Here is a 23770-nt window from a genome sequence, read left to right as displayed (position 1 = left end):
AACGAAAATAGCATATCAGCTGATACTGACAAGAACAACTTTTCTGTTTTCCGCTGATAAACTGGGGCGATGCGCCGTATGGGAGTATAAGACAGGGCTCACGCTGACCTCCACCGGCACGTAAACATTATGTAGTGCGATTTGCCCTCTGCATTCAAAGTGTTTTACGTATATTGAGACATGTACGACTGCAACTATTTACGAGCGTTATATTTATGTTTTTAAAGAGATTTGCTGAGTTACTAAAAAGAATGTGTAAGTCGATGAAAATAATATTACCCGTACTTTCAGCACGTGTTGCAACAAAGTGTTGCTTAACACGCTGATTAAAATCTCTCTGCTTAGACATATTTTAGTCAGCTCGGCCCAAACGGGCAGTTGTATCCTCGTGCAGTAGGAGATATTCTACGTCAATAAATGTTTAACTGCTATTTTAAAAGAACTTATTTATTGCACTAACCACGAAATACTATGAATGTCGATATTAGAACTTCACCAAGTCTCTCGTAGTTCAGTCAACGCTTTCCCTACAAAACTGAGACAGTTTAACTAAGCTTTTTAAGTTTAAGTAAAATCTTGCAGTGACTTAAAACATCAGAAATTTCCATAATTCAAAAATTCTTTAAGTGAAACTTTACACTAAGTAAGAAAAATCGAGACATTTCAAAATGTGAAAGAATAAAATCACTCTAAAGATAAGAAATGAAATGTCAAACTAGGCCTAGCACTTTGGCAGCAGACGGAAGTAGGGCGTCTCGTATCCGGAAGGAGCCCGCTACCGTTTACTGGCCGGTACTGACTCCAGACGGCAGCCCCTGCTCACGTCACTCACACGTGCCTCTTGTATAGCTGCTAATTGGCCCTCACGTCGATTTAATAGTACAGCTTCCAGAACACAGCAAGAGCTCCTGCAACATAAAAGCTGTTAAGCATTTACAATAATCAGGAAACCTGGATGAGCGTATAATCTTTTCATACTTAACATCACCAGGGCATGGCATAATTAACTGGTACTTACTTTATTTAATTTCCAACAAATAATTTCAGTGGTGATGAAATCATATCGGGCTTTCATCCGGGTAGCTGCGTCGAAAATCTGCGACATTCACGAATAATTTCAGTGATTAATTAATAAGAAAAAGAATCGAAAATTGAGTATAGCGATCAGTTTCATCTCCAGAAGTACCTCGTGCGTTGCGAGTGTTTTACTCGACACTCGCACCGAATAGCTGTAGCAGTTAAAATGACGCGTCAGCGAAAACAAACTGTTGACACCACAGTTTACTACCCACAGTAAATCAGTTAACTAATGAAAATGAACAACGGTAACAAGTAGAAAATGTAAATATTGTTAAACAGCACCTAAATCACTTGGTGTACTGCTCTCTTTAACGTTACTGCGCAAAGCCCTAAAAAGACTCACTTAACTGAGACGAAATATATGTCCGGTAACCGGAATGGCGATCCTCACACAGGTTTACTGCAACACGTATATTTAGAATTGGGTAAGTGCTTATCAATAGTCAAACCCTCACTGCGTCCTTCACCGCTAGTGAAGTAACACAGTTGCCATAGACATGATCATAGTCGGAGGCCCATCAAAAGCTGGCCGGTTTCCACCCACTATCGGCAATAACTTGTTCTACAAGGTGCACCAGGAGTGGTCCTCCAATAGGGAACACGTAGCAGTGTCATATGCAGAGAGCCGCGATCCACTCCTCGAAGTGAGTCGAGGAAACGCGAGCCGAGTGGGCGTGTGTACTCGGTTCCGGCCGGCAGAGCGCACACGCGGGACGCCAGCCAGCCGCTGTGGTCGGCGTCACCCTTCAAGGTGTCCCCCGCGCCGCCGTGGCCGCTCTTCTGACTAGCCGTGCCACAGTTCCTCTAGTAATCGGGGCCCCCAAACTGAAGCCAGGTATCAATCGCAGATAACGACGGACACTGAAGCAAAGCCAACCGCCCCGCGGCTCAAACGTAGCTGCTTACGCAGTCTCCAGATACTCATCCCTTCACGTACTCTTACACGCCATTCTCTTTTCGGCGCGTGTAACTATTCGCCCAAGAATATCGATGTGTGTATTGCCTGGGAGTCATCGTATTTCTGCTGTTTGGAAGACAATTAATGGCAATGCATTAGAGTGAGACGGAGGTAAAAGACACGCCAGAGAGCAGTGCCACACGAGGCTTTGTTGTTGCAGGAGGTGGTGGCGGCGCTGCAGTCCCAGTGCAACATCATCCCCATCATCGACAACTTCTCGTGGCCCGACGCAGAGGAGCTGCCCGAGGACATGCGCGCCGTCTGCCACTTCAACGGCGTCAGGTGGGTCGGCTGGCGCAGGCGCATGCGCAGACGCTCAGGCCCGCCCTCCTGCTGCTGCTGTCCAACGATTCCTGTAGCCCCTTGACACAGCTGCAGCCTTGGAAACTTAGTACAAAGTACAGGCCGATTTAGAGTGAAAAGCGTAGGCCACAAATGTGCAGGGCGTGGACAAAAATGTGAAAACGGCAAAAATACAGCGCATTACCGCGATTAAAACAGCTCGCAGTCGTCTCGCGGAGATACCAGTAGCATTCTTATGACTTGACATACTCTTCCCACTGCTATCACAGTACTCGACGTCAAATCCATACCTTCCTTCCGAATGGACACAGTCATTTCCTTTGCATATGTCGGAACACAAACACATACTTTATAAGGCTGGTGCCCAAGGCGTATTACGCACACACTACTACTAAGTATGATACTTGGTCAATAACTGATTACCTACTATACAAAATACTGAGAGAAAATCAGCGATTGGTGGACATGTTTCATACGCTTTTCTGGTGAATGATACCACTGTATCTTAGAAAGAGAGCCATAATCGTCTCATATGTTAAAAAACTCGTCGCAACAACTACTGTGTTACTGTCACAAGCGGTCTTGGTTCTACAGGTGCACACAAGTATCCATGTTAAAAGCTACGCTGACTTTATAAATGCACATATGGCATTACCTACGAATGACGTGCTTTTTCCAGACAAATACCATAACACTGAATATAGACGGTGATCGCCGGAGCGTATATTATCACACCAGCGGTGTGGTTACACGTCGCTGACGGTGCATCTTCGTAACAAAATTATCCAATTTCGAAAGTGATTCGTCTAAGGAGCGCGGTATGAAACAGATATGTGAAACCCCCTCACGTCGAAGCCACTAGATGTTTCTCCAGTATTTGTAACACATTCTGTCCCGATGCAATATCATATTTCTGGCACTCACATATCTCGAAACGAGCCACCTTTCTCCAGCCTATGTGCTACGTGGTTTTAGGTAGCCCCTATGTATCTCGCAGCTACCCCTCAGACCTTGCACTAGCGGCCCTACAGCGTTGCGCATGTGATTGCTCCAATCTAAGTCGGACCTGAGTAGAAGTCGGAGAAAGCAACCCGTGTAGAAACAGGCGAAGCTGAGTTACTGTTACTGAACGGTGTTTGGACCATTCGACAGAAACGAAGCCTGCTCTTGCAACACAAGGAGGTATAATAGACAGAACGGGAGCTGGGGGAAGGATGTGGATTTTGCTACTGAATCGTGGTGCCTCTCCAAACTACAAGCAGGTACTACAAATCCGCGTCCCCCTGGGTCCATTCACTGTAATGCACTTGCCAATTCTGAGAAAAATAGGGGTAAGTTATAGGGAGAGACGGGTAATATGTAATATATACAAGAACCGAGAGGGAAAAATAAGCGTGGATGACCAAGAACGAAGTAGTCGGATTAAAAAGGGTGTAAGACAGAGTTGTAGCCTTTAACCCCTACTGTTCAATCTGTACAACGAAGAATCAATGATGGAAATAAAAGAAAGGTTCGGAGGAGGAATTAAAATTCAAGGTGAAAGAATATCAGTGATAGGATTTGCTGATGACATTGCTATCCTCAATGAAGGTGAAGAAGAATTACATGAATTGCTGAATGCAATGAACCGTCTAAAGAGTACTGAATATGGATTGAGATTAAATTGAAGAAATACACTCCTGGAAATGGAAAAAAGAACACATTGACACCGGTGTGTCAGAACCACCATACTTGCTCCGGACACTGCGAGAGGGCTGTACAAGCAATGATCACACGCACGGCACAGCGGACACACCAGGAACCGCGGTGTTGGCCGTCGAATGGCACTAGCTGCGCAGCATTTGTGCACCGCCGCCGTCAGTGTCAGCCAGTTTGCCGTGGCATACGGAGCTCCATCGCAGTCTTTAACACTGGTAGCATGCCGCGACAGCGTGGACGTGAACCGTATGTGCAGTTGACGGACTTTGAGCGAGGGCGTATAGTGGGGATGCGGGAGGCCGGGTGGACGTACCGCCGAATTGCTCAACACGTGGGGCGTGAGGTCTCCACAGTACATCGATGTTGTCGCCAGTGGTCGGCGGAAGGTGCACGTGCCCGTCGACCTGGGACCGGACCGCAGCGACGCACAGATGCACGCCAAGACCGTAGGATCCTACGCAGTGCCGTAGGGGACCGCACCGCCACTTCCCAGCAAATTAGGGACACTGTTGCTCCTGGGGTATCGGCGAGGACCATTCGCAACCGTCTCCATGAAGCTGGGCTACGGTCCCGCACACCGTTAGGCCGTCTTCCGCTCACGCCCCAACATCGTGCAGCCCGCCTCCAGTGGTGTCGCGACAGGCTTGAATGGAGGGACGAATGGAGACGTGTCGTCTTCAGCGATGAGAGTCGCTTCTGCCTTGGTGCCAATGATGGTCGTATGCGTGTTTGGCGCCGTGCAGGTGAGCGCCACAATCAAGACTGCATACGACCGAGGCACACAGGGCCAACACCCGGCATCATGGTGTGGGGAGCGATCTCCTACACTGGCCGTACACCACTGGTGATCGTCGAGGGGACACTGAATAGTGCACGGTACATCCAAACCGTCATCGAACCCATCGTTCTACCATTCCTAGACCGACAAGGGAACTTGCTGTTCCAACAGGACAATGCACGTCCGCATGTATCCCGTGCCACCCAACGTGCTCTAGAAGGTGTAAGTCAACTACCCTGGCCAGCAAGATCTCCGGATCTGTCCCCCATTGAGCATGTTTGGGACTGGATGAAGCGTCGTCTCAAGCGGTCTGCACGTCCAGCACGAACGCTGGTCCAACTGAGGCGCCAGGTGGAAATGGCATGGCAAGCCGTTCCACAGGACTACATCCAGCATCTCTACGATCGTCTCCATGGGAGAATAGCAGCCTGCATTGCTGCGAAAGGTGGATATACACTGTACTAGTGCCGACATTGTGCATGCTCTGTTGCCTGTGTCTATGTGCCTGTGGTTCTGTCAGTGTGATCATGTGATGTATCTGACCCCAGGAATGTGTCAATAAAGTTTCCCCTTCCTGGGACAATGAATTCACGGTGTTCTTATTTCAATTTCCAGGAGTGTACGAACGTAATGAGAAGTAGCAGAAATGAGAATACCGAGAAACTTAACATCAGGATCGATGGTCACGAAGTATATGACGTTAAGGAATTATACTACATAGGCAGCAAAATAGCCAGTGGCAGACAGAGAAAGGACATAAGAAGCAGATCAGCACAGGCGAAAAGGGCATTCTTACTCAAGGAAAGTCTACTCGTACGAAACATAGAACTTAATATGAGGAAGAAATTTCTGCACAGCATTGTATTCTAGTGAAAAATGGACTGTGGGATAACTTGAAAAGAAGAGAATCCAAGCATTTGAGACGTTGTGCTACAGGTGAATGTTGAAAATTAGGTGGACTGATAAGTAAGGTTCTGTGCAGAATCGGAGAGAAAAGGAATATATGGAAAACACTGACAATGAGAAGGGACAGGATGATAGGAGATCTTTTAAGACGTAAGTGAATGACCTCCATGGTATTAGAGGGAGGGATAGTGGGCGAAAACTTTAGAGGAAGACAGAGATTGGAACGCATGCAGCAAATAATTGAGAACTTAGTTTGCAAGTGCGCTGGGATGAAGAGGTTGCCACAGGAGAAGAATTCATGGCGCGCTGCATCAAATCTGTCAGTGTCAGAAGACTGACGACTCAAAAAAGAAAAAAAAAATTGCGCACACCAGCTAGGACATCTACCTTCATTTCCACTTCTTCCTCCGCCGCCTGCTGTAGGAGCTCCCCTGCGGATAGCAACTAAAAAAAGAAGTTACACAAAATTATTTAAATACCAGTCTTGATGGCAGCTGACGTTAACCTCTGGCCTCTTTTAATTACTGTCAGTTGCAGTAACCCTACACAGCGGGTTAGGCGCCAACGCCGCCATCCAGATGGTGCAAACTCTGATAATGGCCCGTTATCGAAAGGCCGAAGCCGGTCAGAAGTTAACATTAGCTGTGTTCAGGACTGTTTTCTAAATAATTTTATGACAGTAAAGATTACACCATTGCACGTTATTTATTTGTAATTATATATCAGATGACTGAAGCTGCCGTAACTGGGTTATTTATCTTCACTGAATTCCACAGTATCTGTTGTGCGGATTGTATACCCGTCCTTCTCCGCCTCCTCGTAGTCTACACACATCCACATAAACGTGTGGATGGCTCTCACATCTTTGGGGTGCAACAAGATGAAAGAATCACAGTCACAATCTCTTGGAGGATCAATGGAAGCGTCCGATTCCTCCCGTCTACTTTCACCCATGACGGAAGGGTGTTGTATTGTGTGGCGTCTATACGGCGCGGCGTTTATGTGTTGCTTGTGTTTGTTGTGTTTGATGGTGCACTCTGGTGGTGTCTGTGTGTTTGTTGAGTGTAATGTGTTGTATTGAGATCATTTGAGCCTTGGTGTTGGATGTGTGAAGTCGTTGGCAGTGTTTGTAGTTCAAAACGTGAAGTTTGGAAGTATTTTCAGTGAGTTATCAATTTTTTTGTTTGCGTGTTTGGCGTTTTCGTTAGATGTTGTTGGTTTGCTGTTTGTGGTGCGGTAAGACGTTTAATTTATTGTGTGGTCCCTGTTGTTGGGTGTGGATGTGACGATGAAATATAACAGTGCTATGTCGCGGTCGGCGATGGAGGAAGACATGTCCGTTATTACATTCATCGAGCTATTTCGAATGATCACTGAGATTATGAAGTGTAGTATTTGTCGGGAGAACGTTAGGTTGACCAGAGTTCCGACGTCTCGGACCAGCGACGGGTGATGCGGTGGAGTCTGTGTGTGTATGTGGAGGGGGGGGGGGCGGGGAGGGGGGAGTTGGGTCTATTCTTCTCTAGTTGTGATGTTTTGTGTTTTTATGGTGTATTCAATGTGTTTTATTTTATGAGGGGATGTTTGGTTTTTCGATTCTTGAGGAGTTGAGGTTTTGCTTTTATTTTTCGTAGTTGTAAGTGTTGGTTTCTTGGTATCAATAGTTGTAGTTGATCTACATAGCTCAAGGGAAATGACCGATTACAACTTTCGTAGTTTTAATTGTAGGTATTGATGGTTTGGTTTCGTCAGCTCTAGTTGACCTATCTAGGTCAAGGGGAGTGTCAGGTTCCTGTTGGTGTAGCGGAATGTTATAATTTTGGTTTTTTTGTTATTTTATGTGTTTTGGAATCATGGTGTGGTTTTTTTCTATTATATTTAGCTCGTTCACGTCCTGAAACTCCCAGTTTCCAGCGGTAGTCCCGTTAGTTTGATTATATTTTTGGAGGGAGTTGCTATTGTCTTATTTATATGTGTTTTCGTGTTTGTTGCCGAGTGTATGTAGTGACATCATAGGCGCCATATTGGAGGAGCTTAGAATAGCCATTTCCTACATATTGATGACATCATGGGTCAAAGAAGACGTGTGGAATCGGACACTTCTGTTATGAAGAAACACTGCAAGATATGATCTTTCTAGTAAAGTATTTCTGAAACGCAAGAACTGTAAAGATCAGTATTAATTTTGTATCAATAGGAAGACTGACAGTGGGTACAAAACTAATATTCAGTTTGCGAGAAGGTGACTTAGCTGGTACGACATCATGTGCAGTAATGAATCTTCCAAATGGCTCGACAGTATTCCAGAAGTATACAGATACATTATATGAAGCTGCTAAGCATTGTGCTATTTCCTCTATGAAAGCCGCTGTCAATGAGGGAATTGAAATTAAATGATAACTCTACAGATATTCCTGTGGCTATTGATGGGATAAGAAAGTGTAGAGGACAAAACGTCTGAATAGTCCACTAACTGCAGTAAACATTTTTTTCCAGGTCAGGTGATGTGTCTGAGATAAGGTATGTATATTAAAGGATGGAGACAGTAAGTGCTTCAAGAGCGTGGTAGAAGCAAAGCCACATGGAGATGTCAGAGTGGGAAAGCTGGAGTGTATTAACCATGTCCAGAAAAGAATGGGAAATGGGCCTTCACAACTTGAGGAAAGAGACGAAAGGCATAAATTTGCAGAACAGTTACGGTATGGCAGTTAGCAGAAGATGAAAACTATCAGCTGACAAGGAGCCTTCTCGTACTTGGTGCGAAAAGTACCAACCGCATGGTGTAAATACAACTGTGCTCTAGCATCTAGTGAACAGTATAATGAAAGGCATTCATTGTCTGTTGAAATGTGCAATGTGATTACGCCAGTTTTTAGAAGTTTGACTGATCAAACCCTGTCCCATAAATGTCTGCGTGGAAAAAGAACGAAAATGAATTATTTTACAGTGTCATGTGGTCTAGAATTCCTAAAACAGTATTTGTAGATAAGGATATATTGAATTTGGGTGTTTATGATGCAATTGTTTTATTTAATGATGACAGTGTAGAGAAAGTTAAGCTGCTCCAGGAGTCGGCACACAACTAGGGGGAAATATGGTGAAGGCATGTTCCGAGTTGGATGCTACCCGAGTAAATAAAGCAGAATATGAAGTGACTATGATAGCTGGGAAGCCAAGAATGCACTCAAGCACTGCTAGGAGGGCCAGGAAAGGTGAAAGAAATGCAGATGACCCATGATATGGTGCAGAGATGTTCTAAGGTAACAAACTTTCTTCAACTTAAAAACCTGTTTTCTGAGGTTTTATTTTTTTAATGTTTAGGCACAATTTTTCTCAGGAACTTACCGTCATAGAACAGTAAAACTTAAAAAAATCTTACAGAAACTGGGCTGATATTCGTTAATACGTTTTAAAAACATTCTGAGTTTTACATTTTAGAAATTATGAACTCACAAAACTGAAATATTTGGAAATCTTTTTATAACTTACAAAAAAAGAAGCTGTAAAAAATAAATTATGCAAGCTACTTATCTACAACCTCCCCCCCCCCTCCCCGCCCACCACCATGAACCATGGACCTTGCGTTGGTGGGGAGGCTTGCGTGCCTCAGCGATACAGATAGCCGTACCGTTGGTGCAACCACAACGGAGGGGTATCTGTTGAGAGGCCAGACAAACGTGTGGTTCCTGAAGAGGGGCAGCAGCCTTTTCAGTAGTTGCAGGGGCAACAGTCTGGATGATTGACTGATCTGGCCTCGTAACACTAACCAAAACGACCTTGCTGTTGTTGTACTGCGAACGGCTGAAAGCAAGGGGAAACTACAGCCGTAATTTTTCCCGAGGGCATGCAGCTTTACTGTATGATTAAATGATGATGGCGTCCTCTTGGGTAAAATATTCCGGAGATAAAATAGTCCCCCATTCGGATCTCCCGGCGGGGACTACTCAGGAGGACGTCGTTATCAGGAGAAAGAAAACTGGCATTCTACGGATCGGAGCGTGGAATGTAAGATCACTTAATCGGGCAGGTAGGTTAGAAAGTTTAAAAAGGGAAATGGATAGGTTAAAGTTAGATATAGTGGAAATCGGTGAAGTTCGGTGGCAGATAGATTATATAATGATAAGACAGAGATTTAGGAACCAGGTTTTAAATTGTAAGACATTTCCAGGGGGCAGATGTGGACTGACCACAATCTGTTGGTTATGAACTGTAGATTAAAACTGAAGAAATTGCAAAAAGGTGGGAATTTAAGGAGATGGGACCTGGATAAACTGAATAAACCAGAGGTTGTACAGAGTTTCAGGGAGAGCATAAGGGAACAATTGACAGGAATGGGTGAAAGAAATACAGTAGAAGAAGAAAGGGTAGCTTTGAGGGATGAAATAGTGAAGGCAGCAGAGAATCAAGTAGGCGAGGGCTAGTAGAAATCTTTGGGTAACAGAAGAGATACTAAATTTAACTGATGAAAGGAGAAAATACAAAAATGCCGTAAATGAAGCAGGCAAAAATGAATACAAACGTCTCAAAAATGAGATCGACAGGAAGTGCCAAATGGCTAAGCAGGGATGGCTAGAGGACAAATGTAAGGATGTAGACGCTTATCTCACGAGGGGTAAGATAGATACTGCCTACAGGAAAATTAAAGAGACCTTTGGAGAAAAGAGAACCACTTGAATGAATATCAAGAGCTCAGATGGAAACCCAGCTCCAAAGAAAGAAGGGAAAGCAGAAAGGTGGAAGGAGTATATAGAGGGTCTATACAAGGGTGATGTACTTGAGGACAATATTATGGAAATGGAAGAGGATGTGGATGAAGATGAAATGGGAGATATAATACTGCGTGAAGAGTTTGACAGAGCACTGAAAGACCTGAGTCGAAACAAGGCCCTGGGAGTAGACAACATTCCATTAGAACTACTGACGGCCTTGGGAGAGCCAGTCCTGACAAAACTCTACCATCTGGTGAGTAAGATGTATGAGACAGGCGAAATTCCCTTAGACTTCAAGAATATAATAATTCCAATCCCAAAAAAAAGCAGGTGTTAACAGATGTGAAAATTACCGAACTATCAGTTTAACAAGTCACGGCTGCAAAATACTAACGTGAATTCTTTACAGACGAATGGAAAAACTGGTAGAAGCTGACCTCGGGGAAGATCAGTTTAGATTCGGTAGAAATGTTGGAACACGTGAGGCAATACTGACCCTACGACTTATCTTAGAAGCTAGATTAAGGAAAGGCAAACCTACGTTTCTAGCGTTTGTAGACTTAGAGAAAGCTTTTGACAATGTTGACTGGAATACTCTCTTTCAAATTCTGAAGGTGGCAGGGCTAAAATACAGGGAGCGAAAGGCTATTTACAATTTATACAGAAACCAAATGGCAGTTATAAGAGTCAACGGACATGAAAGGGAAGCAGTGGTTGGGAAGGGAATGAGACAGGGTTGTATCCTCTCCCCGATGTTATTCAATCTGTATATTGAGCAAGCAATAAAGGAAACAAAAGAAAAATTCTGAGTAGGTATTAAAATCCATGGAGAAGAAATAAAAACTTTGAGGTTCGCCGATGACATTGTAATTCTGTCAGAGACAGCAAAGGACTTGGAAGAGCAGTTGAACGGAATAGACAGTGTCATGAAAGGAAGGTATAAGATGAACATCAACAAAAGCAAAACGAGGATAATGGAATGTAGTCGAATTAAGTCGGGTGATGCTGAGGGAATTAGATTAGGAAATGAGACACTTAAAGTAGTAAAGGAGTTTTGCTATTTGGGGAGCAAAATAACTGATGATGGTCGAAGTAGAGAGGATATAAAATGTAGACTGGCAATGGCAAGGAAAGCGTTTCTGAAGAAGAGAAATTTGTTAACATCGAGTATAGATTTAAGTGTCAGGACGATAAATAGCTTAGACAAGAAGAGAATAGAAGCTTTAGAAATGTGGTGCTACAGAAGAATGCTGAAGATTAGATGGATAGATCACATAACTAATGAGGAGGTATTGAATATAATTGGGGAGAAGAGGAGTTTGTGGCACAACTTGACTAGAAGAAGGGACCTGTTGGTAGGACTTGTTCTGAGCCATCAAGGGATCATCAATTTAGTAATGGAGGGCAGCGTGGAGGGTAAAAATCGCAGAGGGAGACCAAGAGATGAATACACTAAGCAGATTCAGAAGGATGTAGTAGGTACCGGAAGTTGAAGAAGCTTGCACAGGATAGAGTAGCATGGAGAGCTGCTTCAAACCTGTCTCAGGACTGAAGGCGACAACAACAATAACTTATCTGCAAAAATAGGCGAGGAAGAGAAACCCTACGTCTGCCAGCCATTATAATTTTATAACATTATAATGAACAGTTCACGAGAAAAATTTACGTAAAATTGGCAAATTCAACATTGTGGATATACAAGATAGAATCTGCCCATAACTTATCCAGAGGGTTTCCAAAACAAAGTAAACCTTTTCTAATATAAAATACCTGTTTTTTTGTAATGAAAGAAAAAGAAAGGAAATAAGAGGCAATAATATTTATCAGTTAGTTAATTTTTGTCAGATCACTTTAACGAGTCTCTTCACCGAAACGGTGTGGGCCCAGTGAGTTTTTGGGGTACGTATACGTGCTGAATGTTAATGTTAGTGAACACAATATTTCTTAGTCCTATTCGTACCATTAAACTTAAAGTGCTTGGATTCAGAACATTTTATGCTATTTTAACATAGTAATAACTTGTAGATTACACTAAAATAACTGCTATAATTTGGTGCAGGTAATAACAATTGTTTTCTCTGAAGAACTACTTACGAGGACGCAGTACTCTTCGTTTCTTCAGAACAAATTGCAGTCAGAAAGTGGTCGAAAAATTGGCGCAATTAATTTTTTCAACTACGATCTCGCAGCCTCGAAGTTTCAGCAAAGTGATGAGCTCAGTAAGTTGTGCAACTGATTTTAAAACCTCCTCGAATGTGCTGCTAGTTTGAGTTTTAAGCTATTACAAATTTGCCCTAAACTGTCGTACAGTTGGCACAGTTTGCAGTCGTGCACCAAAAGTCCCATCGAGCGAGGTGGTGCAGCGTTTAGCACAGTGGACTCGTATTCGGGAGGACGGCGGATCAAAGCTGCGTCTGGCCGTCCAGGTTTAGGTTTTGTGTGGTTTACCTAAATTGCTTCAGGCAAATCCCGGGACGGTTCCTTTGAAAGGATGCAGCCAGTTGCATTCCACATTCTTGGCACCATCTGAGCTTGTGCCCCGTCTCTAATGACGTCAATTCAACGCGCCATTAAACCCAGTCTCCCTTCTACCAAAAGTCCCTTAAACCCTGATTTTTTTTATTATAGTATTTTCAGCTCAAGAGAATAGAAGTCTCTGAAATATAGTAACACAGAAACATGCTGAAGATTATGTGGGTAGATCGTGTAACTAATAAAGAGGTACCGACTGAGGAAAATGCGTCGATAGGTCGCATCCCGAGGCATCGTGTGAACGTTAATTTGGTAATGGAGTGAAGTGTGGGGTTACAGTAATTGTAGAGGGAGACCTAGGCCCAAGTGCAGCGAGCAGGTCGAAACGGATGTAGGCTCTGATAATTATTCCAAGATGAAGATACGTACGACACAGAGCATATTTTGAGAGAGGTGTGCGTGTGTGCAGGTGGATCCACGACTACCAGGACGCGTGCGTGGACAAGCTGGAGCGCTTCCTGCGCGGCGAGATGAGCGTGCGCGCCGAGGGCCCGGGCTCGGTGTCTCGCATCGGGCTGGCCGGCAAGGGCGACGCGACGCCGGGCGGCAGCAGCGGCGCCGCGACGCCGCTGCCCCTGGGCGCCGGCCGCCAGCCGCCCTACCAGCGCATGCACTCCAACGACAGCGGCAAGGGCAGCACCAGCGACAAGGACAACGGCGCCCCGCGCGACTGACTAGATGGTCCCCGCGCCTCGGCCAACTTACAAAGGTACTGTTCCGCTCTCTGACCCCACTAATGTTTACATCCGCCACTGCTCCTTCGAACGTACCTCGATGCCGTAGCAGATGTCTTACTGACCGGCCCCTTCCTCCCATAATGCTCTTTCCTCAGAACCTCTCCATTTATTGCTTTACCTATGTACTCGTGTTTCTTTTTCTCTCGATTTCACTTCGTTACAACTTACACTGTCCTGGACATATTGCTCAGTTTCGTAGCGCTAATGCCGATGGAACTCTACTGTCGAGAAGGCTTTCTCTACCTGTGACAATTTTTTATTTATTTATTTATTTTTTCTCGAGTCTTCCCCACTTCCGCTACACTGTTTAATTTTGTTTCCTAGACAGAAGAATCTTCCAACACTAAGTCGTACCACGTTTTACAGTAAACGAATCGTTACTCCCTTTTCTACCACTCTCACCACTTTTTATCTGTGCTACGTACGCCGTCTACTCTTCTCAGTACACGTCTGCTGAGAACCCTGCAGTGTGTCCGTTTCGCACCTTTATTCGTGTATCCTTTATTGTCTCCGTGGCTCCTTTTGCGTACGAGTCGGACGCCGGTGGTGAAAGCTGGAATCCTACGGTGCACCCTTATTAACGAGAACGTGCCTTTCCAATGTCGTTTTTCTTTCTTTTACTCTCACTATTGCTTTTTTCACATACAACTTGAGCACTGATGGTTAGTTTGTCAGTCAGTTAGTTAGTTTCACATTCCGTGGATCTTTCGCGCAATAAATTTTAATCGTGTCGGACATGTCATTTTACATCCACATCGTAAATAAATGATGAACATTTATAACTTTTTTCTTGCTGTAATATACAGGTGTGAGTTAGTAATTCCTACCCACCATCTTTTACCCATTACGATAATAGCAATTCTTCTACAGAATACGACGAATTGTCGAGGAGAATATCAGTTTGTTGCCAAATGCTACTTTTCTGTATGTCAGACATTTTATGACAAAGTAATCAAAAATTTTAGTTGCTCCATTCTGAACCCTTTTTGTGCGAACAACCTTATTGTGGAGTAACGAATGTCATCTTTCGTATCCTTCTTTTTCTTCTTCCTGCGAGTTTCGTGCACCGCGCGGCATGTTACCGCATCCGAGTTTCCGTGCGCTTCTATCCTGCCAGTCCTTTTCTCTCACGGTCCTGTCTTGCATCGCACGCCTCACTCCATCGTTCCAGTGTTGCCGGGGTCTTGCTCTTATTCCGTGTCGTGGAGTTCTCCAGCGCCATGTTTTGGATGGAAGATGTCCGTCACATGTTAGCTGTTTATTTTCGCTATTTTCAGTTGTGTCTACAATATCTCCTACTTGTTCTCGCTGTATTTCATTTCTCACTTTGTCTCTTCCTGTTACTTTATAACTTCATTTCCCTTGCGTTTAATTTCTTCTCACTGACTTTGGAGATTCCCACAGTTCGGCATCATACAGAGCCATGCTCTCAACTACAGCTTCGTATATCCTCCTTTTCAAACTTTCCACCTCGTTTTAACCAAGCAATTTCTTCATTCCCACCTTTCCCTTTCCTATTCTGTGCTTGATTTCCTCATTGCTTCCACCATTATCCACAACTGTGTCCCTAAATATGTATACGAACGGCTACACTTTACTATTGACCCACAATCCATAACAAGATCCATTCGTGTACCTTCGACAACCAAGTACCCAGTCTTTCAAAACTTAATTTTCATGCCCCTCTGCTCACATTCTTTTTGAAGGTTTCTTAACATATAAGACACGTCCCCTTCTTTCTTGGTGAAGATGAGCTGATCGTCGGTGAAGTTTAGGGCGAACAGAATGTCAACACCTAATCTAATTACGAAGTTTTCACTTCCGTTTCCAATTTCTCTGTGCTTCTTTGGAAAATATTTTAAATAGGTTATGTACTAAACAGCATCCTTGCCTCAGTACTTTATTAACCTTAACTTTCTCTGACAGTAACTTCTCAATTTCAACAAAGCAAGTATTATCTGAATACAGATTTGTAGATTTATAGCTTGTACATGACATTTATGCAAGTTCTGGTTTTTCATTGGTTCCCACATCCTAGAAAGTGCTTCACTGTCATATTCCTTCTGAAAATCTATAAAAACCATGTGTGTCCCAAAGTTATGTGCCAGTCTCTTGTCAGTCACTTGCAGATATTATCGATAAAAGGCCTGCTGGAAGTTTAATAATGTACAGCACTATTCCTTTTGAACTGTATTGGATTATTGAGGGAATAAATATGCTGTGAAGCAGTAGTCGGAATGCTCAACTCAAATGTCTACACGATAATTATGGATGAGCTCCACATATTTTTACAACATGCTTTTGAGCATAAAGATTTTATTTCTTTAAGATGAGCTACCCCAAAACATTATTTCACATGACGTTATCGAATAAAAATGTGAAAAATATGTCAGCTTACGTATTTGTCTCTCCCCAAGGTTTGCAGATGTAGGTGAACTAAGTTGTTCCAGAAGTTCCAAAATGTACTTTATCCAGTTCAAAATCTCATCTCTACAGACACGTAAGAATTTTAAAGTTCCACCCTATTTATTGTTTCCTCACCAGGTGTTACACTTGTCATTGGTGTAGTATCCCTCGATGTGCAGAACTGAATATGTTGTGCCTTTTTAAAATTGAGGGCGAGAACTAGTCAGTGACACTTTTAAGAATTTCTCCTGTGTCTGTATGTAATGTCATCTGGAAAACGAACTAATTCTGCTTGTTGTATGTAAGACGGAAAATCATTTACATACATAGGGCGTTTCCGTAAGAGAGTGCAAAAATGTAACAGGACATAGATAATGCACCACAATTTGAGGTAGGGAACGTAGGGTCGTAGAAGGTAGCTTAAGGAGATATGGAAGTAAACTTGTCAACCGCTTTGTCTAGTATTACTGTTTTCCAGCTTATTTACTACTTACATGCACACAAATTTACATGTACCGTACTGTTTATTTACATGTACATTTTTTCCCTGCTAGGAAACAAGGAGGATGAGCGTGACTATTAGGTCGTCATGATGCAGGTTTTGTATACTTTACTTGTCCATAATGTGGTTCTTTTGTATACCATTTGCATTGTCTCATGACAGAACGTGCTACGAATCAATGACAGACCGATTCATTACTGACTGCTACTCAGAGAGATACAGTACAATGCGATGGAACAGTACTAGTACAGTTTCGCAGAATTCACTGACACGCACCTTGTGTATGGGGAAGTATGTTGAAAAGCTCTCGCTGCTGAAAGGAAGTCCAGGGAACGATATCCTAACAGGCATCATGCGACAGGTGAGTGTTTATTTCTCTCGGTCGACGAATGCGGCAGACTGGGTCATTGGAACGGAGGAATGGGGGACCTGGCTGGATTGGAAGGGGAGGTCCTAACCCGTGGTCTGTGTTGTGCCGGGCTAACAGTACACACGCCCGGGATCACGTCGAACGCGAAAGTAGCCATGTCTAGCAAGTCCACTACTTCCTGCAATGACAGGGTTTTAAACCTGAGGATTTGCTCGCGGATGCGGTGATCCGCCACATTCTGCGCAATAGCGTCTCTAATCACTATATCCGCATATAAGCGGCCACACGAGCAACTAAAGTCACAATCAGAAGTCAGTCCCTGAAGGTCCGCTAACAAAGATTTATTCGACTGAGTAGGGCCACGCCGGAGGCGAAAGAATTTGTAGCGTGCAGCTACCACATTTACACTGTCACGGAAGTGGCAGTTCAAAGCATCAATCACTTCATCGTACGTTTTAGTTTCTGGGCGGGTGGTGGGAAACAAGTTTACGAGCACACGGTATAACAACACCCGCGTTGGCAATGAAAAAGGCAAGCCGCTCTGTACCTGGCACGTTGTGTACTGCGAAGTGCGCCTCGAGCTGGCCGACGTATTCTGGCCAGCGTTCAACGTCAGGACTGAAGGCACGAAACTGTGGCGCAGTCGGCGACGACGTCGGTACAGGCGGTGGCGTGGGAGGCGCCGAAGTAGCTACAGTTTGTAGCGTGACCAGTCCATTTATGGCAGCAAGCAGCTGTGTCATTTGCTGAGCCTGAAAACGTACAAGATCGGACAGCGAAGCCACGGTCTGCCCAAGTGAAAGTCTTATAGCGAAAGGTGGGAGCACTTAGATACAGTCACTAAAGCACACGGGGTATAAAAAAAAAAGCTAAAGCAGTAGCGAGCAAAAAAGGAAATGGTAGGAGGGGAAAAAAGGAGCCTCGTCGCCAACTTTTGTATCCCGCCTGGAAGGTGGGGCGAGGGTAGGAGCAGGAGCAGGAAAAACACGTCGGTGCTGCACGTAAGTAAAAGTGGTTTACTGGTGCAAAAAACAAGTTAATACATGGTGCGATGCAGAGACCCGTCGTATCTAGAGCAAAGCTGAAGTCAAGTGTCCCAGCCGTCTGCTGTTGATCAAATGGGCGTTGTCTGGAGTGGGGCTCGTAGAGCTGAGCAGCTCCGGATAGAGGGCGCTGTCGTCGGTGTGTCGTGGTAGTGCCAACCTAAGAACTTTTATACGCCGTGGCATCGTTGCTATCGATACCACAGAGTCGTGCTTGGGTAGCTCGGGCACTTGACCGCGAAAGGCAAAGCTCCCGACTTTTAGTCTCGGTCCGACACACAGTTTTAATTTGCCAGTAAGTTTCATATCAGCGCACACTCCGTTGCAGAATGAAAATTGCATTCTGGATACTACTAAACTATCACCTGTGCCAAAGGTGGGAGAAGCCACAGGATAGAGTCTCATTCCTGAAATGGCATATTTTTTATTTCTAATTCAAATATATGTTGAGTGAAGTACTTATGTTTTTGTTATCTTGTATCATTGTTTTGGTTGATTTACTTCTGATTTTCTGTTGTTGTGTAATTGCGTATAATTTGTGAATTTAGTTTTGGCACCTTACATTATGTACAGGTCTGAATCTGAGGTGATTGCTAAGTCTGGGTCATTTTGTGTGTTAACTTCTACGTGCGTATATGTCAGTTCCTTAACTCAAAGTCTTCCCATGGGTGGTTCAAATGGCTCTGAGCACTATGGGACTTAACATCTGTGGTCATCAGTCGCCTAGAACTTAGACCTACTTAAACCTAGCTAACCTAAGGACATCACACAACACCCAGTCATCACGAGGCAGAGAAAATACCTGACCCCGCCGGTAATCGAACCCGGGAGTCTTCCCATGCATTGTGCTGTTGTTCTGTCCATAAGTTCATACATATGGATTTTGTTGTTTGCACGTACCATGCAATGTTCTTGCACTTTGTCAACAATAATATTAAGAGTACATCATCATCTGGATCATGTACCTTTCTCTGACATCATGGTCTTCATTTATGCGTTGTACATGTGTAGGTATGTTGCATCGTTATGATACATCTTCAGGAATCCCGTACGACCCACATATTCGTGCTCTGACTGAGATACATACAGTTTAAATCTGCTGGATGCAGGCTGTGACTGGTCAAGAAATGAACTGTGCCCTGGCTTGGGTCTGCATTCTTTCCTGCTGTCATTCCATCATATCAGAAAAAAGGAGAAAACATGATGGCCTTTCTTGGATGCCTCCCACTCTCTTTACCTTATATTTATCCACCAAGGGTTTAATACTCATATTGTTAATATTTGCTGCCATTTTCCGTAGTTGCTGATTTCAGCTATGTTTTATTAAAAAGACACGAAAAATTCCATCATTTTCAACTGAATTTATTGTGTGTACCATACATGTTTAACGTATTCATGCTAGACAGTGGTTGATAATATAAAAATGTTTAATAATAAATATTTTGACGTGAGATTTACAGCTATATGGAATTTTTTATTTATGTTCATACCATGTCCTATTATGCATCAATTTGTTTTTGTATATGTGGTAAATACATATAGTACAGATTTCTTCCAATAAACATTTTGTTGTACATGACATACTGTAGCATACTGCAAAATGATTACATGCTTTAGAACTGAATGAAGGACTGTGGGAGCTGTAGATGGGAAGAGTGGGGTGGGTGTTGGGGTGGGGGAAGAGAAGCTTGTTGGACGCTGTGTGTGTGTGTGTCAGTGTGTGTGTGTGTGTGTGTGTGATTTGTTTATGTGTTACTGTTATGATAAAATGTGTATTAGTTTAAATACTGGTCTTCTTCTGTTGCTCTTTTGGTCATTTAGATTATTTTCATTGCTGTTATGGCGTTCTGTATGATTATTATGCAGTATGAGTGTTATGCAGCTCTGTGATGCATTGTTGTATCAGTGGGAATATAAATTTTCCACCAATGTGGTGTTGAAGGTACCAGACATCCTTAGTAACATACTCATGTCTCCTCATCATGTAATTGTTTTGTTGGTCACCAAGCATAGGCGATGTGCCCATGCACTATCTGCAAAGCATGTAGTAGATTTGAAGATGATAGTGTGAGCAGTTCATTATGTTCTTAATGGCAGTCTGCGCTGTGTCTTGTTTAGTCTTGTTAATTTATCCATTATTTTAGTCATTTTTTATGTTGTTATTATAGTGTGTTCATCAGTGTGACGTGTTCTCTATATGTTAATAGTGTCCAGTTTTTATGTCTGGATTCCTTGTTTCTACTTGATTTGCTTTTCTATACTGTGATTTTAAGTTTATCTTTGTTGCACCAGGTATGAAGTGTTCGTTTTCCAGGTGTCCTTGTGAGTTAGCTGCCACAATGATTAATTAGTCATCTGCATATACAACTACCCTATTCGCCCTTTCATCCTCATGCAGCATCCAGGGCTGTTCAGCAAACACTCAGTTGTCGTGTCCCAGAAAATAAGTCCATACGTTGAGCCATGTGAACATACTTTTGTTATTCTTTGAGCTACTTTCAAACAGTGAAAACTCCAGGTATTAGGAAGGAAAAAGATAGATTGCTATTGACCATAAAGATGCCCATTGAGCTGCAGGCAGGCAGAGCAGACAGACTTACACATCTATCATACAGGAGCCTCACCTGCACTGCAGGAAATATGTTGCGGACACAAAATATGTCTACAAGTTTTGGGTCAGCTGGGTTGCTATCTTCTAATGTTTTAGTAATTATTATGTTAATTGTTTTCCAGAGTGTAGTAATTCTCCCTTATAGGTTTCATTTAACATGTCATTGAGATATGTGTGATGACGTTTTCTAACATTTCTGATTGACTTATTATTGTTTTGTCTACAGATCATTAAAGTCGCCTATTCTTGAGGAAAAGAGACAGTAAACCAACCATTTGCGTCAGTATCATTCATTTGGCCTCATAAGACTGTGTGATGCCGTCAGTCATGCGTTAGCTCGTCATTGGAGAGGATTTCGTTCAAAAGATATTCTGACAAGTATCTCCAGTCATCTGTTATAGAATCATCTAGCCATTTTAAGATCGACTGAACCACTGGAGGGTCTCGATTCACTCCATCTGTAATTTTATTTTAACACAGTCATTCCAGTGGCCCTGTGTTGTTTTTTTACAGTTCATTCTTATGTTTTTGTTTTGGGTATCAATATACTTCAAATCTGAGAGTTGTAGTTAGGTGTAGTTTGATAGGATTGTCATTTGCCATTTTCCATAATCTCGTGTGTTCTGTCGACCGTGGTAGTTTTTGTCCTTGCCCAGAGTTATCTCGATGAATGGCATCTGTTTCTGCTTTTTGTAAGCTATGTGGTCGGACATTTGTTTCATAATGTATATTGCACGATTTGGTGTGTAGTGAAGATGCTTCAATCTTCTTGCCAATTTAGTGCCAGGTACCCTGTCAAGAAGCAGACATACTGTTGTAGCACACGTATCTGTGTGAAACTGTCTGTGAATGACAGTGACATTGTGGTCATAATGACACACGGACAGTATGAAAATGTCTGTAAGCACCAGAGACTGTCAACACAGCTACCACTGCCACGAGTTGCATCGACGTGGCGAAAGATGGCGGGACACCGTCGGAGATGCGCCCAATAACGATGCTCCACACCTCAAGCGGCACAGTGTCGTCTTCCTAGATGCCACTCGGTTCTATTTGCAGCATCACGATGTATGTATTCCTGTGTGGAAGTTTTCAAATTGGATACATCATCGTCGTACTGGCACAGCACCTCGTACGATAGTATAGTGTGTAAGAGAATAGCATGTTGTGCACGTAGCCGATAATGTGGGCAATAGACATCGCAATTTTGCCACGTTTAAGCCAGTGGCTACGCCTTATATTGCCGTTCTCCGTGATGATTTCTCCTGTACAGTCGCACGCTTCCACTCACCGGCACAGAGTCAAAGCAGCGCGGGTTGACGTAGCCGTATCTGTCGTATATGCTCGGTTCGACTCGATGCCCAGCTGGGTGAGAGACGTTGCCGCTGCCAGAGGTGGACACTCCGAGTCACTTACATATTTAGTCGTGTATTGTTCATTATGCAGCTCGTTACTCTTCTGGCCACGGACTGCGGCACTCAGCTCTTCACTTTTCCCGCTCTTCTCTTCCCCTGCAGACTGCAGCAGCCGCAGCCGCAGCCGCAGCCGGGCAGCCCGCCGCGGCGGCCCGCCCACCGCCCCCGCCAGCGGCCGCCCGCCAGCCCGGCGCGCCGCGGCTCGGCCACGCCTTCGCCTTCGCCGCCGCAGACGCTGTCGCCGCCGCTGTCGCCGCAGCACCGCCGGCCCAGGCCGGGGGCGGCGCCCGGCTGCCGCGGCACGGCGGCGCTCACCCCGGCCGCCCCCGAGCCCGCCGCGGCTGCAGAGCCGCCGCCGCCGCCGCCCCCGCAGCCGCGCAGCCCGGACGCGCTGGCGGACGCGGCCGACGGCGACGGCGGCGGCGACGACGGGGAGCGGCTGGTGCGCGAGTGCGAGCAGTACCTGAGCAGCCACGAGCTGCGCGCGCAGGGCCCGGCCGCGGACGCAGCCGCGTCGGACTGTAGCCGCTCCGGGTCGGCGTCGTCCGTGTCGGAGAGCGGCGGCGCGTCCAGCTCGTCGCTGCCACCGGACGGCGCGGCCGGCCTGAAGCGCAGGCGCAACCTGGTGGGCCGCTGTGTCAACAAGGTGCGCTCGCTGATCCGCAAGTAGCCGGGCCCGGCCCACCCCCACCCTGTACATACCGTGCCACGGACTCACTGTACATATGGACACTGTTTGTGACGGAGCGACACTCAAACGTCACTGTAACCAAATGAGCTATTTTTATTTCTATTGCTGTTAATTGTATTTTACCAAAGGTAATTTAAAGTAATCGCTGCGAGGGCAGCTTCAATAAAGTATTTCGAGTCGTTTCTGTGTGTTCCTTCATTTACTACCGTATTCAGTCATTTTCCAAACCGCGCACTGCTTACGCTCGATTCGGAGTGACGTACGGTCTGCAAATGTGGACATTGCTTCCACTGTGTGTGGTTGACCTGTTTACTGGTGTACTGTTCACCACAGCTGTGCAGGAGTGCTGTGCACATCGCAGCTTGTTTTCTCTTTCAGTTCTACTGACCCGTGCAACCGAGTCTACTCACAGTGGGTCGACATTCTGACAAAATACCTCTACATCTGCGTCTGTGATCCGCATACGATTACACAGTGCGAGAGTACGAAAAGAATGGTTGTTTTTGTGTGTCTCCGCGAACAGTAATCTCCCTTGTTTTGTCCTTACCGTTTCTTAAATGAGATGAAAGTAGAGTGCAACAGAATAGTTCCGCAAATACTCAATCTCTTAAAGTTCGTCGAGAGTGTTTCGTGAAAACATCACCTTTACTTCCGTCAATATTTCCAATGTAAGTTCACGGAGCATTTTCGTTACAGTCTCAGACTGTTTTAAAAGTGGCTCTTAATTTCTTCACCAGTCATTTAGTGTGACCTGATAGGGATCCCGAACACTGTAGCAGCACTGAGGAATGGAACTTTTCGTGCAGTTCCCTGCCAATGTTTAAAACAAATTCCGTATACTCATCCTCAGTTGAATAGGCGATTGCAGACTAATGCCTCACTTCTGACTGTTTTATGTCCTCATTCCACGTATAGTTGACATATAGAATACTTGTGCCACTTGTACACAGCTGTCACAAAACACTCAAGAAAATTAATTTTATCCGTAATGGGATCGAGAGGAAACTGCTGTCTAGACACATGGGACGACA

The 23770-nt window shown here is 44.5% G+C and overlaps 2 protein-coding genes across 6 annotated transcripts in view; both read left to right on the top strand.

Moving 5' to 3' along the window:
• Positions 1 to 22216, top strand: part of LOC124788346 (NAD(+) hydrolase sarm1) — an 894874-nt gene extending 872658 nt beyond the window's left edge. For all 5 annotated transcript variants that reach the window (XM_047255633.1, XM_047255619.1, XM_047255610.1 and 2 more), the window contains 3 exons: positions 2199 to 2320; positions 13374 to 13673; positions 22151 to 22216. In XM_047255633.1, the coding sequence (XP_047111589.1) occupies positions 2199 to 2320; positions 13374 to 13638 (387 nt within the window). In that variant the 3' untranslated portion in view covers positions 13639 to 13673; positions 22151 to 22216. The remainder of the gene's footprint in view (positions 1 to 2198; positions 2321 to 13373; positions 13674 to 22150) is intronic.
• Positions 22217 to 22451: 235 nt separating this feature from the next.
• LOC124804566 lies at positions 22452 to 22921 on the top strand (the record flags this gene model as incomplete). Its single annotated transcript, XM_047264763.1, has 1 exon — positions 22452 to 22921. A coding segment is annotated over one exon (267 nt), but the record flags the coding sequence as incomplete, so codon positions are not given.
• Between the last annotated feature and the right edge of the window lie 849 nt (positions 22922 to 23770).

The sequence above is a fragment of the Schistocerca piceifrons genome, chromosome 1 (assembly GCF_021461385.2).
Source record: "Schistocerca piceifrons isolate TAMUIC-IGC-003096 chromosome 1, iqSchPice1.1, whole genome shotgun sequence".
Lineage (NCBI taxonomy): Eukaryota > Metazoa > Arthropoda > Insecta > Orthoptera > Acrididae > Schistocerca > Schistocerca piceifrons.
This window is presented reverse-complemented; position numbering and strand designations above follow the sequence as displayed.